Raw genomic sequence first — 14,119 nt, 5'->3', positions numbered from 1 at the left:
TAAATAAGATCATTTAGAAATGAACGAAACAAACAAAGAAATGAATGACTCCTACAAAACAATCCAGAAGTGAAAACGTCACGGGTGCTATTGCTGTTGGCTTGAGAGAGTAACATCACAGCATCACAAGGTAGAGGTTATGTAGACAGTAGAGCAGGCCATCTCAGCAGGTTTCCCTATAGCCTGTTAATGTGACACTTGGTCTGACAGCAGAGCCTAATGACCGAGTGTGAAGATCTCATGGTGGTGGTCCAGTCACTGTCCTAGGACTGTACATATTGAATGACACACAGCTAAAGACAGTCACAAATATGACATTTGATCTGGCCTCGTATCTTTTACGAATAACTGAAGAGGGCGCTTACTGCATTCAGGCCTACTGTGCAAATAATACGGGATTACATCACAGTCATAACAATCATAACATACAGTACCACTCAAAAGTTTGGACACACCTACTCATTCAAGGTTTTACTTTTTTTTTTTTTAAGTTCTACATTGTAGAATAATAGTGAAGACATCACAACTTTTAAATAACACATGGAATCATTTGGTAACTAAAAAAATAGTTAAATATTTATTTTAGATTTTAAATTCTTCAAAGTAGCCACCCTTTGCCTTGATGACAGCTTAACCAGCTTCTTGTGGTAGTCACCTGGAATGCTTTTCTAACCATCTTGAAGAAGTTCCCACATATGCTGAGCACTTGTTGACTACTTTTCCTTCACTCTGAGGTCCAACTTATTCCAAATCATCTCAATTGGGTTGAGTGATTGTGGAGGCCAGGTCATCACTCTCCTTCTTGGTCAAATAGCCCTTACACAGCCTGGAGGTGTGTTTTGGGTCATTGTCCTGAGGAAAAACAAATTATAGTCCCACTAAGCGCAAACCAGATGGGATGGCGTATCGCTGCAGAATGCTGTGGTAGCCATGCTGGTTAAGTGTGCCATGAATTCTAAATAAATCACTGACAGTGTCACCAGCAAAGCACCCCCACAGCATCACTCCCCCTCCATGTTTCCCGTTGGGAACCACACATGCGGACATCATCTGTTACCCTAGTCTGCATCTCACAAAGACATGGCTGTTGAAACCAAAAAATCTTACATTTGGACTCCAGACCAAAGCACAGATTTCCACCAGAAATTTGACCATGCCTGATTCATGCAGTCTCCTCTGAACAGTTGATGTTGAGATGTGTCTGTTACTTTAACTCTGTGAAGCATTTATTTGGGCTGCAATCTGAGGTGCAGTTAACTGACCATTTCTGAGGCTGCTAACTCTAATGAACGTATTCTCTGCATCAGAGGTAACTATGGGACTTTATTTCCTGTGGCAGTCCTCATGAGAGCCAGTTTCATCATAGCACTTGATGGTTTTTTGCGGCTGCACTTAAAGAACTTTAAAAGTTCTTGAAATATTCCCGGATTGACTGACCTTCATGTCTTAAAGCAATGACGGAATGTCGTTTCTCTTTGTTTATTTGAGCTGTTCTTGACATAATATGGACTCTTTTACCAAATAGGGCTTTCCTCTGTATACCAACTCTACCTTGTCACAACACAACTGATTGGCTCAAAGACATTAAGAAGGAAAGAAATTCCACAAATTAACTTTTATTAAGAAGGCACACCTGTTAATTGAAACGCATTCCAGGTGACTCCCTCATGAAGCTGGTTTTAGAATCTGAAGAGTGTGCAAAGCTGTCATCAAGACAAAGAGTGGCCCATTTGAAGAATCTCAAATATAAAACATATTTTGATTTGTTTAACCCTTTCTTGGTTACTACATGATTCCATATGTGTTTCTTCATAGTTTGGATGTCTTCACTATTATTCTACAATGTAGACAAGAGTAAAATAAACAAAAACCCTGCAATGAGTATGTGTCCAAACTTTTGACTGGTGCTGTACACAAGCATTTTGCTAAACCCGCAGTAACATCTGATTAAATATGTGTATGTGACCAATAACATTTAATTTGATACATAAAGTGATATGTATAGTAGGCTAGCCTATCTACAATGTTTATGAATCAGTGTGTCACATATACTCCCTCTCCGGCCTCTAGGTCATCAGGCTGCTGATTATCCCACACACCTGTCACCAGCGTCTCGCACACCTGTGCCTCATGACACTCACCTGGACTGCATCACCTCCTTGATTATCTTCCCTATATCTGTCCCTCCCCTTGGCTCTTTCCTCAGGTGTTATTGACTCTGTTTTCATGTCGGTGTGTTCGTTGGTTCTTTCATTCATTAAAACACTCACTCCCTGAACTTGTTTCCCGACTCTCAGCACACTCGTTACACAGTGTCTACTGAATGACAATTTGAGAATGTATAGCCTAAATGTATGAAGGACATTGTAGAGTGTAGGCCTTTAATGTTCATGATTTTTTAATTTATTTAATTTTTTTACAATAATACACTTTAGACTAGCAAAGAAGCATTGTTGTCCTTTTAGGTCTTTTTTTAATGCACTTATGAGTCTTACCTCCAGTCGGTTTTATTCAGAAGGCTCTTAACAACACATTACCAGAGGCAAAGCTGATTGAATTCATTATGGTAGTTGCCTTTGCCTTGGAGAGTCACGCTGACAACCATCATGTGATGGCCTGCAGTCCGTCAAGCAGAACCGAGGAGGTTGGTTTGCTACTGGGAGGGACCTGTAGGCTTTGTGCTCTGCGGATTGGTGGGCAGAAGCTTTCACAACTTCTCAATTATGTCAGTTGTCAAAACCCGCCTCTTTCCACCCAAAATAACATGGATGGAGATGCCTGTGGTATAAAAAGTATTGTAGGATAAACATTCCTTTCTTTTAAAACCGCACTGAAAACCCGGGGGAGCATTTATTGATGAGTTCATAGATGGCAGAGGAAGTGTTATTAGCAGAAGATGGGAAATGTGTGGGGGTAAGTGTTGATTCTGTTTTAATAATTGGCTTATTGATGATTCCTCGAGATTTCTATTTATTTCATACAAAAACGGATTAGATTTTCTTTCATCACTTTTCTAACAGTTGTGCCTTCTCTACAAGTATCACTTTTTCCATTTCTATAGGGAATATGAGATACACTACACATTGGAGATCTAACTGGCTTTGAATATATTTTTGATCTTTAAAAGCATGCTTGCCATTTCCCTTTTATGGCCATATATGGTAGGCTACAAGTATGGCTTACTTTCAGATTTAAAAAAAAATGTATAGCATGGCAACGTTGTTGGCCCATTGTAGTGGACTTCAAACCCTAGCCCAATACACATTACCATGCATGTGTTGTTGTAGCCTACAGTGCATTCTGCTGCTTGGTTTAAACCTCTCTGCATTCATCTCTCAGCCAGTGCATTCAATTCACTAAGGAATGCAGCTCATCTAGACCAGCTAAAGCTTCAGAACATCTAAACTGCTGCAATTTGAGCTTATAAGTGGCAACCTTTTCAACGTTTTACTCAGAAAAGGATACCTAGAAACTGAGACTTTTAATGGAAATAAATGTGTTTGTAAGATCGTTAAAGCCTCTTATGAACTTCAATACAAGCCACTGAATCCAGGCTTGTCAGAAGACGAGAGCGACCTATTGGATGTTACAATGCTGCATTGTCCCTTTTCAGCCATTTTCATGTGTGGTTGTCTGTTAGTCTCTCCCACTGGCCTTTTAAGAAGATTGAATTAGGTTCCTAAGCTAGCCATGCTCCACTATGCTTTTTATTGTTCACCCTAACTTCTCTGCCTGTTTGTTTCATGTTGATCTCAAGATGGAGGAAGCATCAGAACTACGTGAGTGGGAGGCCCCAAAGTGTTTGAGTAATCCTTATAGGCAGTTTAGACAAGGACAGCTTTTGTTGTGGATTGATCTCCATATCTCATCTATGTTAATAATACATTTACATCAGGATGTTTTGAGTCTATGAACTCTATACGGAACTATTAAAATGGCCCTGGGTACCTTTGTTTACACTCGTCTATTCATTCACCCAATATAAATATTAGTACATCTTGAGCGTTTGTAGTCATGCTATAGGCTACTACTGTACACCTGCTGTGGAGTTGTAGCCTATCATATCCAGATAATTATTTTAGCTCTTGTCCTTATGTGTTCTTGTTGTACTCTGCCTCAACCATTCACCCCCATACCTACAGTCCACTCGACCATTCACCCCCATACCTACGGTCCACTCCACCATTCACCCCCATACCTACAGTCCACTCCACCATTCACCCCCATACCTACGGTCCACTCCACCATTCACCCCCATACCTACGGTCCACTCCACCATTCACCCCCATACCTACGGTCCACTCGACCATTCACCCCCATACCTACGGTCCACTCGACCATTCACCCCCATACCTACAGTCCACTCGACCATTCACCCCCATACCTACAGTCCACTCGACCATTCACCCCCATACCTACAGTCCACTCGACCATTCACCCCCATACCTACAGTCCACTCCACCATTCACCCCCATACCTACAGTCCACTCGACCATTCACCCCCATACCTACAGTCCACTCCACCATTCACCCCCATACCTACAGTCCACTCGACCATTCACCCCCATACCTACAGTCCACTCCACCATTCACCCCCATACCTACAGTCCACTCCACCATTCACCCCCATACCTACTCTCCACTCGACCATTCACCCCCATACCTACTGTCCACTCAACCATTCACTCCCATACCTACTCTCCACTCGACTATTCACCCCCATACCTACTCTCCACTCGACCATTCACCCCCATACCTACAGTCCACTCCACCATTCACCCCCATACCTACTCTCCACTCGACCATTCACCCCCATACCTACAGTCCACTCCACCATTCACCCCCATACCTACAGTCCACTCCACCATTCCATACCTATTCACCATTCACCCCATACCTACTCTCCACTCCACCATTCACCCCCATACCTACTCTCCACTCCACCATTCACCCCCATACCTACTCTCCACTCGACCATTCACCCCCATACCTACTCTCCACTCGACCATTCACCCCCATACCTACAGTCCACTCGACCATTCACCCCCATACCTACAGTCCACTCGACCATTCACCCCCATACCTACTCTCCACTCGACCATTCACCCCCATACCTACAGTCCACTCCACCATTCACCCCCATACCTACTCTCCACTCGACCATTCACCCCCATACCTACAGTCCACTCCACCATTCACCCCCATACCTACAGTCCACTCCACCATTCACCCCCATACCTACAGTCCACTCCACCATTCACCCCCATACCTACAGTCCACTCCACCATTCACCCCCATACCTACTCTCCACTCGACCATTCACCCCCATACCTACACTCCACTCGACCATTCACTCCCATACCTACTCTCCACTCGACCATTCACCCCCATACCTACTCTCCACTCGACCATTCACCCCCATACCTACAGTCCACTCCACCATTCACCCCCATACCTACAGTCCACTCCACCATTCACCCCCATACCTACAGTCCACTCCACCATTCACCCCCATACCTACAGTCCACTCCACCATTCACCCCCATACCTACAGTCCACTCGACCATTCACCCCCATACCTACAGTCCACTCCACCATTCACCCCCATACCTACAGTCCACTCCACCATTCACCCCCATACCTACTCTCCACTCGACCATTCACCCCCATACCTACAGTCCACAGCTGACTTTCCCAAAAGCAATATGGCAGCTTCTGTTGCTTCCTGCTGTACTCCTGATGAGGTTTGGTTCAGTTTGGTTATTAGGGTGTAGTTAAATCCTCTCTCAGCTACTGACCCTGTGTACTGGGGGTGTCAGTTAAACTGGCTGTGCTGGAGTTCAGCATCTGGACAGGGGAATAAGTTCAGGCAGAGCTCCTGACTACTACACCACCCCTAGGAATACAATAACACAGTACTTCTAATTAGCCGAGTATGTCTCAGTATATGCAGAGCCGTCATGCCCATAGGGGCACAGGGGCACGTGCCCCCTTAGAATATGTTTTGTATTTTTTGTTTTAATTTTGTGTTTCTCTGTAATACTACTAGCCAACTAGATATGTTATGAAGTTGGCTTTAGCTACAGTAGGTTCCCAGTCTCCCAACCTTATAGCTAGCTATCAAGAAGCCATTGCAGGCCATCAATCAAGTTAGTGCAGTTAGCTTATATGCTGACACAATGATTCTGGTAGTTATTGGTCGTAGTAGCCTACTCTGATTCTGTCCCACTCTGAGTAATAGAATAGAGTTTGACCTTGTAAAGGGATTTTCTGTCAACTTTACATTTAGATTACATGTTTTTTTTAATTGAACTGTCAAGTTTGTCCATAACCAATTCTACAAGTTTATATTTTTTACAACTATCTGTAGTGTTTAAAAAAACACTTTTCCTCAAGCCTTTTCTTGCTACACCAGGTTGGGGGAAAAACCAACACCTGAAACCGTGTACAGTCATTCTGTGTTTGGCAGGTGGTAGCTGAGTAGCTTCCAACTGATTCGAGGGTTGGACCAGTTCCAGCAGGCTGACTAACCAGGGCTGTATTCATTCAGGCACGCAACAGATTAATAATAAAAATGTTTTTCAACCTAAAAAGAAAACAAGTATTCTTATTGGACAAGTCCAGGTTGTCCCTCCCTTTTTCAATCCATTATCTTCTGTTTCGTGCCCAATGAACATGACCCAGGTCCGGTCAAGGTCCAGTACAGCTCTCCTTGTCCCAGACAGTATCCGACCCATACCCTATTTATGATGTATTAAATGCTTGTACATGCAAAATCATGTACTCATCTCATAATTCCATACTAATCCTCCCACAGACAGAAGAATTGAAATGAACCATTTCGGACTCTGACACCCTTATACACTATGCTCTCATTCTATAGTGGCACTAATCTCGGCACCCAAAACTTGCATGCCAGCCAGCTACTCGATTTGTCACAAGGCTATAGCAACACATTTTGTGGCTGCGGTTGTTGTTGTCAAAGTAGCCTAGTAACAGTAAAAGTTGTATACTTCACTTAATAATTTCTTGCACTGCAGAAATGTTTATCCAGAACTGATCTCTGACGTGTAACCTACAGTTTAATGCTCATAATATCAATAATACTATGCTGTAAGTGTTGAAGTGTAGCTACATTCAGGTCAGCTTCCCTATGACAACTGTACAGTACCTCACAGAAAGCTGTTAAGTTGACAGGTTGATTTTAAATCATCATTAAGCATAATGAACTATGGTTATGTATGTTTTCCATTGAAATGCCCAATGACCTGTTTTCGTAGTATTTATTGTCACAGTTTGTACTGTTCTCTCCAACACTTAGGCCTACACCACACGACTCTATTAATGAAACGATCATAGATATATTGGTCAGAAATTGTGCTTAGAACCTAAAATGCTTATTCTGCTGTCGCCATTGGAGAACCCTTTGGAAAACCCCTTTTGGTTCGAGGTAGAACCCTTTTGGGCTCCATGTAGGACCCTTTCCACAGAGGGGTCTACATGGAACCCAAAAGGGTTCAACCTGGAACCAAAAAAGGGTTATCCTATTGGGACAGCCAAACCATCCTTTTGGATACCTTTTTTCAAAATGTATTTAGGACCCTGAGTTTTACCTGATTACCTGTAATCAGGGCTAGGTTTTACCTGTAATCAGGGCTCGGTTTTACCTGATAACCTGTAACTAGGTCTCAATTTGATAACCTAATAACCTGAAACCAGGGCCTAGGGGTTTTCCTGGTCAGTATATGTGCTCAGAAAAAACCCTGGGCCCTGGTCATGTTGTATGATAAAAGTATCCAAATGTTATCAGATGTCTTGAATGTTTCTCATCAGGTTTTGCAGTGTTCCTACAGGTGTAGGATCTTAATTTGACCAGTTTCTCACAGGAAAATAATCCTGGAGCAACAGGATGATCAAATGAAGACCCTACACCTGTACAGCATCTCCTAATGTTGTGTCATCTTTTCCTTCCTCTAGTCTCTCACCAAGTCGCTGCTGGCCGTGGCTTTCCTGGCCTCGTTCGGTAGCTCCATGCTCTATGGCTACAACCTGGCCGTGGTCAACTCTCCTGCAGAGGTAGGAGGCCCCACAGTAAACATCTCTATGCAGTAAGACACTGCAGGCCTACATACACTGAAATGGTTGTGAATCAGGTTTTACCTGATTTTTACCTGCTCGAACCAATCCTATACCAATTCAGTGAGATGCATACAGTCAACAGGAATAGGCCTATTTTGAATATACAGACTCCATGACCGAACCAATCCTTTTTATAAGTACATATGTACTGTAGTTAGTGGAATATAACATAGGAGCTACACAAACTAAGACACCATATGTATTGTATAGGATTACCACCATGAGTATTCTGCTCACGTCGTGTTACTACTCTCCTCGCATCTAGAGTCATGGGAGTAGTGTGAAATTGCTGATCTGGGGTCATTTAGCATTTTCCCCACTATTGGTTAACGTTTACATTAGGGGAGGGGAAGCTGATCCTACGTCTGTACCCAGGGGGGAAACTTCACCCGTGAGCCGATCCATGAGTCTTGTCCCCTGATTTCCTGGTTGTGGTAGATTTGTGTTGACCCGGATGGTTGAACCGGTTCAGTGTGAACTGCGTCAATTCAGTCAGCCTCACATTAGACCGTGTTATTTCCACAATGGGGAACGGTTGACGTTGTAAGGCCTGCTCCTGCAGAGCGTTTCCATCTTAGACCTGGATAGAGATCTTATATACTAAATTGATTTGTCTAATGGAGACAAAATGGTGTGATAAAAACATAACACACAATGGCCATTGACGTACACTTCCATAGACAATATAATCGCACATTTCCACAGCGACTATTGGTGTCTGAAGTTGAATCAGCCCAGTGTCTCTGGGTTAGAGATGATGAGTATGCCGTGTCTCTTGTCTAACTCCCATTCGACAGCTCTGGAAGCGCTATGCTGTCAAAATATGTTTGTTGCCAAATATGGTGTTTCGCTGAGCAACTATTTAATGTCCTCCGTTACGGCCAGTATGTTAGAAAAACAAGAGAATGTCTAAGTAAAAAGGTACAAGCAACATTTTGCTCCAATGTATTCAGCTGACTTCTGACTTCTGCATCGCATAAATAAGTGATTTGCAGTGGAGGTACCGAATAGGCATTTTTTTTCCGGTTGCATGTATATTAATGATGCACCCATTCCGTTAGCCGGATCATTTCCGTCAACATCCGCTGAATTGCAGAGCGCCAAATTCAAATTAAATTACGAACAATATTTAATTTTCATGAAATCACAAGTGCAATACAGCAAAACACCGTTTAGCTGGTTGTTAATCCACATGGCGTGTCAGATTTCAAAAAAGCCTTTCGGCGAAAGCCTACCAAGCGTTTATGTAAGGACATCTCTCCCAGCAGACAAAACATTACAAACAGCTAGCAGCAAAGTAGATTGGTCAGAAAAGCAATAAAATGAATTGCTTACCTTTGATCTTCGGATGCTTGCACTCACAAGACTCCCAGTTACACAATACATGTTCCTTTTGTTCCATAAAGATAATTTTTATATCCAAAATACCCCCATTTAGTTGGCGCGTTTTGTTCAGAAATCCACAGGCTCGAGTGGTCACGACGGGGCAGACGGAAATTCCAAATAGTATCCGTAAAGTTCGTAGAAACATGTCAAACGTTTTTTATAATCAATCCTCAGGTTGTTTTTACAATATATAATCGATAATATTTCAAGCTTTCAGGAAAAACAGCACTTCCGGGTTGGATTTCCCTCAGGTTTTCGCTTGCAATATCAGTTCTGTTATACTCACAGACAATATTTTGACGGTTTTGGAACCTGTAGGGTGTTTTCTATCCTAATCTGACAATTATATGCATATTCTAGATTCTGGGCCTGAGAAATAGGCAGTTTCATTTGCATCCAAACATCAAAATACTGCCCCCTACACTCAAGAGTTTAAAAAATATATGTTTTTTTGTTCCACACCGGATAGGTGCAGTGAATTATTTTAAAAAAAAATGTACAGAGTCAGCCATAGTAGATTTTCACCTTTTCGGCTCAGGTATTAGAACCAGCGACCTTTTGGTTACTGGCCCAAAGCTCGAACCGCTATTCAACCCACCGGTGGCCGCTTGCAGAGCTGTCTAATGGGAGTTTGAATCGGAGCTTCCTGGGCGTTAAAGAAGAGACACATCATACTCATCTCTAACCCACAGACACTTGGGCAAATCAGGCCATACATGATGCATTGTTGCATGGTAAAATGAGTGAAAATGCTACCACCTCCCTATCTCATGGATACCTGATGTTACTGTTCTTGTGGTTGATGAGGATGAGGATGGATGAGGATGACGACAGGGTTGTTTTCTTTAGAGATGGATATTACAATGTTTTTCATTTCAATCCCAAGGTCAAATCTGTCCACGCCCTCTTCTTACAACCATTTTAGGAATGTTTATCGATTACATCCCTGTCACACAATCCCTTGCTCCAATTGTTGGTTCCCTCCTTTTATTGTCCTGACCTCAAATTCCCCAGTGGACATACAGTATAATTAGAACTCCAAAACACAACCTAGTCTTTCACATCTGGAAAACAAGCAGAATAAGTGTCCCACACTTCACCAACAAATCAGTGGCAATCTTTTGGCACTATTGTGGAAGTCACATGGGGAATCAGGGCCATCAATGACCCTCCTTCCTGCCAAATGGGTTGTCACGAGACTGTGGTGTCTATTCACAGACCTGGGTTCAAATACGATTTTAAATCTTTCAAATACTTTGCCCGCTTGTTTTAGTCCACCCGGATTGTCGGATGAGTTAGTTTAGCACTTTTGCAACTATTCTATTGGTTACATTGTGCCAGGCAAGCTCAATCAAGCCCACCTTACATGTTTCAAATGATTTCCAATAGTATTTGAACCCAGGTCTGTCTCTTCCACTGAGAGAGTTGTATTTTGCTGCTCTGTTTCAGCTAAGGCTAGGGAGAGGCAGAGCTAAGATGAATTAATTACATAATAGTAACACCACGCTGATTCAGAGACAATAATGTCATTGGAGAAGGAGAGAGGCCCGTATTAGAAAAAGAGGACAGGAAAGGAGGTGCATAGCCAGGCGTACAGTGGATTCGGGAAGTATTCAGACCCCTTGGCTTTTTCCACATTTTGTTACGTTTACAACCTTATTCTAAAATGGATTAAATAAATACAAATTCTCATCAATCTAGACACAATACCCCGTCGTGACAAAGCAAAAACAGTTTTTTAGAAATGTATTAAAAAATGAAAAAACAGAAATACATGAGTAGTCAGACCCTTTACTCAGGAAGTTGTTAAAGAACCTTAAATAGTCTTTTGTGGTGCTGTATCATAACAAAATGTGGAAAAAGTGAAGGGGTCTGAATACTTTCTGAATGCACTGTATGTGCCTGCACTGAAATTGAATGAAAATAGATTTTCCTTCATAATCTCTCTTAAAAGGGAATGAAAACGCTACAGACAAATGTAATCAATGCCAAAAGACACATGTAAATAGTTAGAAAATAAAAGCCTGGGTATTGTCTGTTGAGCGCATCACTTCTAGACTCTTCTTGATATGACTTCCTTATATACATTCTTCCCTTTCTCCTTCTCCTCGCCTTCCTCAGTACATAGAAGCTGTTTTTCAGTCTATCGCAAGGCCATAGACTGCTAAACAGCAATCACTAACTCAGAGAGGCTGCTGCCTACATCACTGGCCACTTTAATACATGGATCACTAGTCACTTTAAACAATGTCACTCTAAATAATGCCACTTTAATAATGTTTACATATCTTACATTACTCATCACATGTATATACTGTATTTTATATCATCTACTGCACCTTGCCTATGCCGTTCGGACATCGCTCATCCATATACTTATGTGTACATATTCTCATTCACCCCTTTAGATTTGTGTGTATTAGGTAGTTGTTGGGGAATTGTTACATTACTTGTTAGATATTACTGCACTGTCGGAACTAGAAGCACAAGCATCTCGCTACACTTGCATTAACATCTGCTAACCATGTGTATGTGAAAAATAAAATTCGATTTGATTTGATAAAGCAGCTTTACAACAAGACAATGGGGTCTGCTTCTAGCAATCTAGATGGTGTCTGCTTCTAGCTAGTATCTACGGTATGTTTGACTCTTCCTCCCTCTCTTCCTCCTCTCCCAGTACATCAAGGCATTCTATAACCAGACGATGGTAGCAAGGAACGGGACGGGTCTGGACGACAAGACTCTTACGTTGTTCTACTCTGTCACCGTGTCTGTGTTTGCCATCGGGGGCATGGTGGGCAGCCTCACGGTGGGCATACTAGTCACCAGATTTGGAAGGTAAGACAGCCCCAAGTCTTAGACTTGCCCCTCCAGCCATAATTGACATACGCCACTGACATAACGTCATTGACATCATAAAAAGCATGAGCTGGCGCACACCCAGAGAAAATGATTTAGTGTAGAGGTGCTGACTAACAGAGAATGTGCCTTCTTCAGGGTAGTGTCACGAATGCTTGAACCAGGTTATGTAGACAAACAGTGCAATTGCGTGGTCACACTATTGAGGATAGCTTAATGAGATCGGACCTGCCCCCTGAGCCCACTCGGACACTCTTCACACACATTCCAAATGGGAACTACAAATGTGGCTCATGCGGACAGTGCAATAGCACTACAAAAACATCCTTCTTCAGACACCCACATGTGTCAAAAAATCCCTGTGAGGGGCATCATCTCATGCAAGACATAGAGAGTAATTCACCTCATCACCTGTTCATGTGGAAAAGCCAACGTAGGACAAACGAAAAGACAATTAAAACAACGCATAGCTGAACACCGCAGCTCAATCAGGTGTGAGCACATTGACTATCCAGTAGCAGTTCAATTTGTTGAAGCCAACCATCCAATCTCCTCCCTCAAATACACAGGCATTGAGCATGTTGCTCTACCAAGGAGAGGAGGTAACATGAAGATCCTACTACTACTAGAGGGTGGCTTTCTGGATATCCTGTCTAAAAATATTGACCCCTAGTGGTCTGAATATTGACTTTGATCTCAGGCCGTTCTTATGACCAATTCTATATTCTGTGATCAGGTCTTGTAAATGAATGTATTCTTTCTACAGCTTATCAGAGTACACCCTATCTTGTTCCCCCTGTTGATGACTCTTATTATGCACTATGGTTGAACCAAAAGATTGCATGTCACAAAAACATTGCGTGAAATTGGAAATATTTAAATATATGGGTGACATTAAATGAAACAATGTACGTTGATGCCAATGTTATGCTAACGCTAATGGCAACAATGAAATAATATCTTCAATATGCTGTGGGCTATTGTCTCTCAACAGTTTCGCTCAATTCATTCTGATCAACCTAGCAATTACGACACACCCCTCACTATTGTCATTGGTTGCACTAATTGCACTGTTTGTCTACATAACTTGGTTCAAGCATTTATGACGTTACCCTGAAGAAGGGCACAGTGATGCTGGAACGTTGGTGTGTTTTTACCCAATCAATTACTGGGAGGTTATACATACGCAGTGTGCCAACTCTCGTTGTTTTTATAACGTCATTAACATAACATCATTGACATAACGTCATTTGACATAACATCATTGACATAACGTCATTGACTGACCAGTAAACAACTCAATGATGGTCACATTCGTCTGTGACCACTCTTGTTGGTGCAAGTGCCTGTCAATGTCTACACCCCCTTGAACTTCACATTTTGCTGCCTTAAAATTCAATCTAAAAAGGGATTCAAATGTATATATTTTTCCTACAGATCTACACAACCTACTCCACATTTTCAAAGTGGAACAAATGTATAGAACACTCATAAATGGATAAGTCTCCACCCCCCTGAGGTAATACCTGGTGGAAGCACCTTTGGCAGCCCTTACAGCCGTGAATCATTTGGAATAAGATTCTGTCAACTTTGCACAACTATTAGGAGAACATACTGTATATTCATTGTTTTTGGTCAAAATTGCGCAAGCTCATTAAATTTAATTGGGAATCATTGATGGGCAGCAATATTCAAACCTTGTCTCTGATTTTCAAGTTGTCCTAAGAGTTGTGAA

At 42.2% G+C, this 14,119-nt stretch overlaps 1 protein-coding gene and 1 long non-coding RNA gene across 3 annotated transcripts in view; one reads left to right on the top strand and one right to left on the bottom strand.

Moving 5' to 3' along the window:
* Nucleotides 1-2,743: 2,743 nt before the first annotated feature.
* The window catches only part of LOC118381597 (solute carrier family 2, facilitated glucose transporter member 9-like), a 25,558-nt gene continuing 14,182 nt past the window's right edge, over nt 2,744-14,119 (top strand). The window contains exons 1-3 of one of the 2 annotated variants that reach the window (XM_052503253.1): nt 2,744-2,913; nt 7,978-8,076; nt 12,203-12,363. In XM_052503253.1, the coding sequence (XP_052359213.1) occupies nt 2,869-2,913; nt 7,978-8,076; nt 12,203-12,363 (305 nt within the window). In that variant the 5' untranslated portion in view covers nt 2,744-2,868. Of the gene's footprint in view, nt 2,914-3,762; nt 3,780-7,977; nt 8,077-12,202; nt 12,364-14,119 lie in introns of those variants that run through there. The other variant, XM_052503254.1, reaches the window with a different exon arrangement.
* On the bottom strand, nt 4,947-5,845 carry LOC127919539 (uncharacterized). Its single transcript, XR_008103262.1, has 3 exons — nt 5,642-5,845; nt 5,363-5,424; nt 4,947-5,021 (listed from the first exon to the last, which is right to left on the bottom strand). It is a non-coding gene; the product is annotated as an uncharacterized LOC127919539 (long non-coding RNA).

Source organism: Oncorhynchus keta, unplaced genomic scaffold (assembly GCF_023373465.1).
Source record: "Oncorhynchus keta strain PuntledgeMale-10-30-2019 unplaced genomic scaffold, Oket_V2 Un_contig_1690_pilon_pilon, whole genome shotgun sequence".
Classification (NCBI taxonomy): Eukaryota; Metazoa; Chordata; class Actinopteri; order Salmoniformes; family Salmonidae; genus Oncorhynchus; species Oncorhynchus keta.
This window is presented reverse-complemented; position numbering and strand designations above follow the sequence as displayed.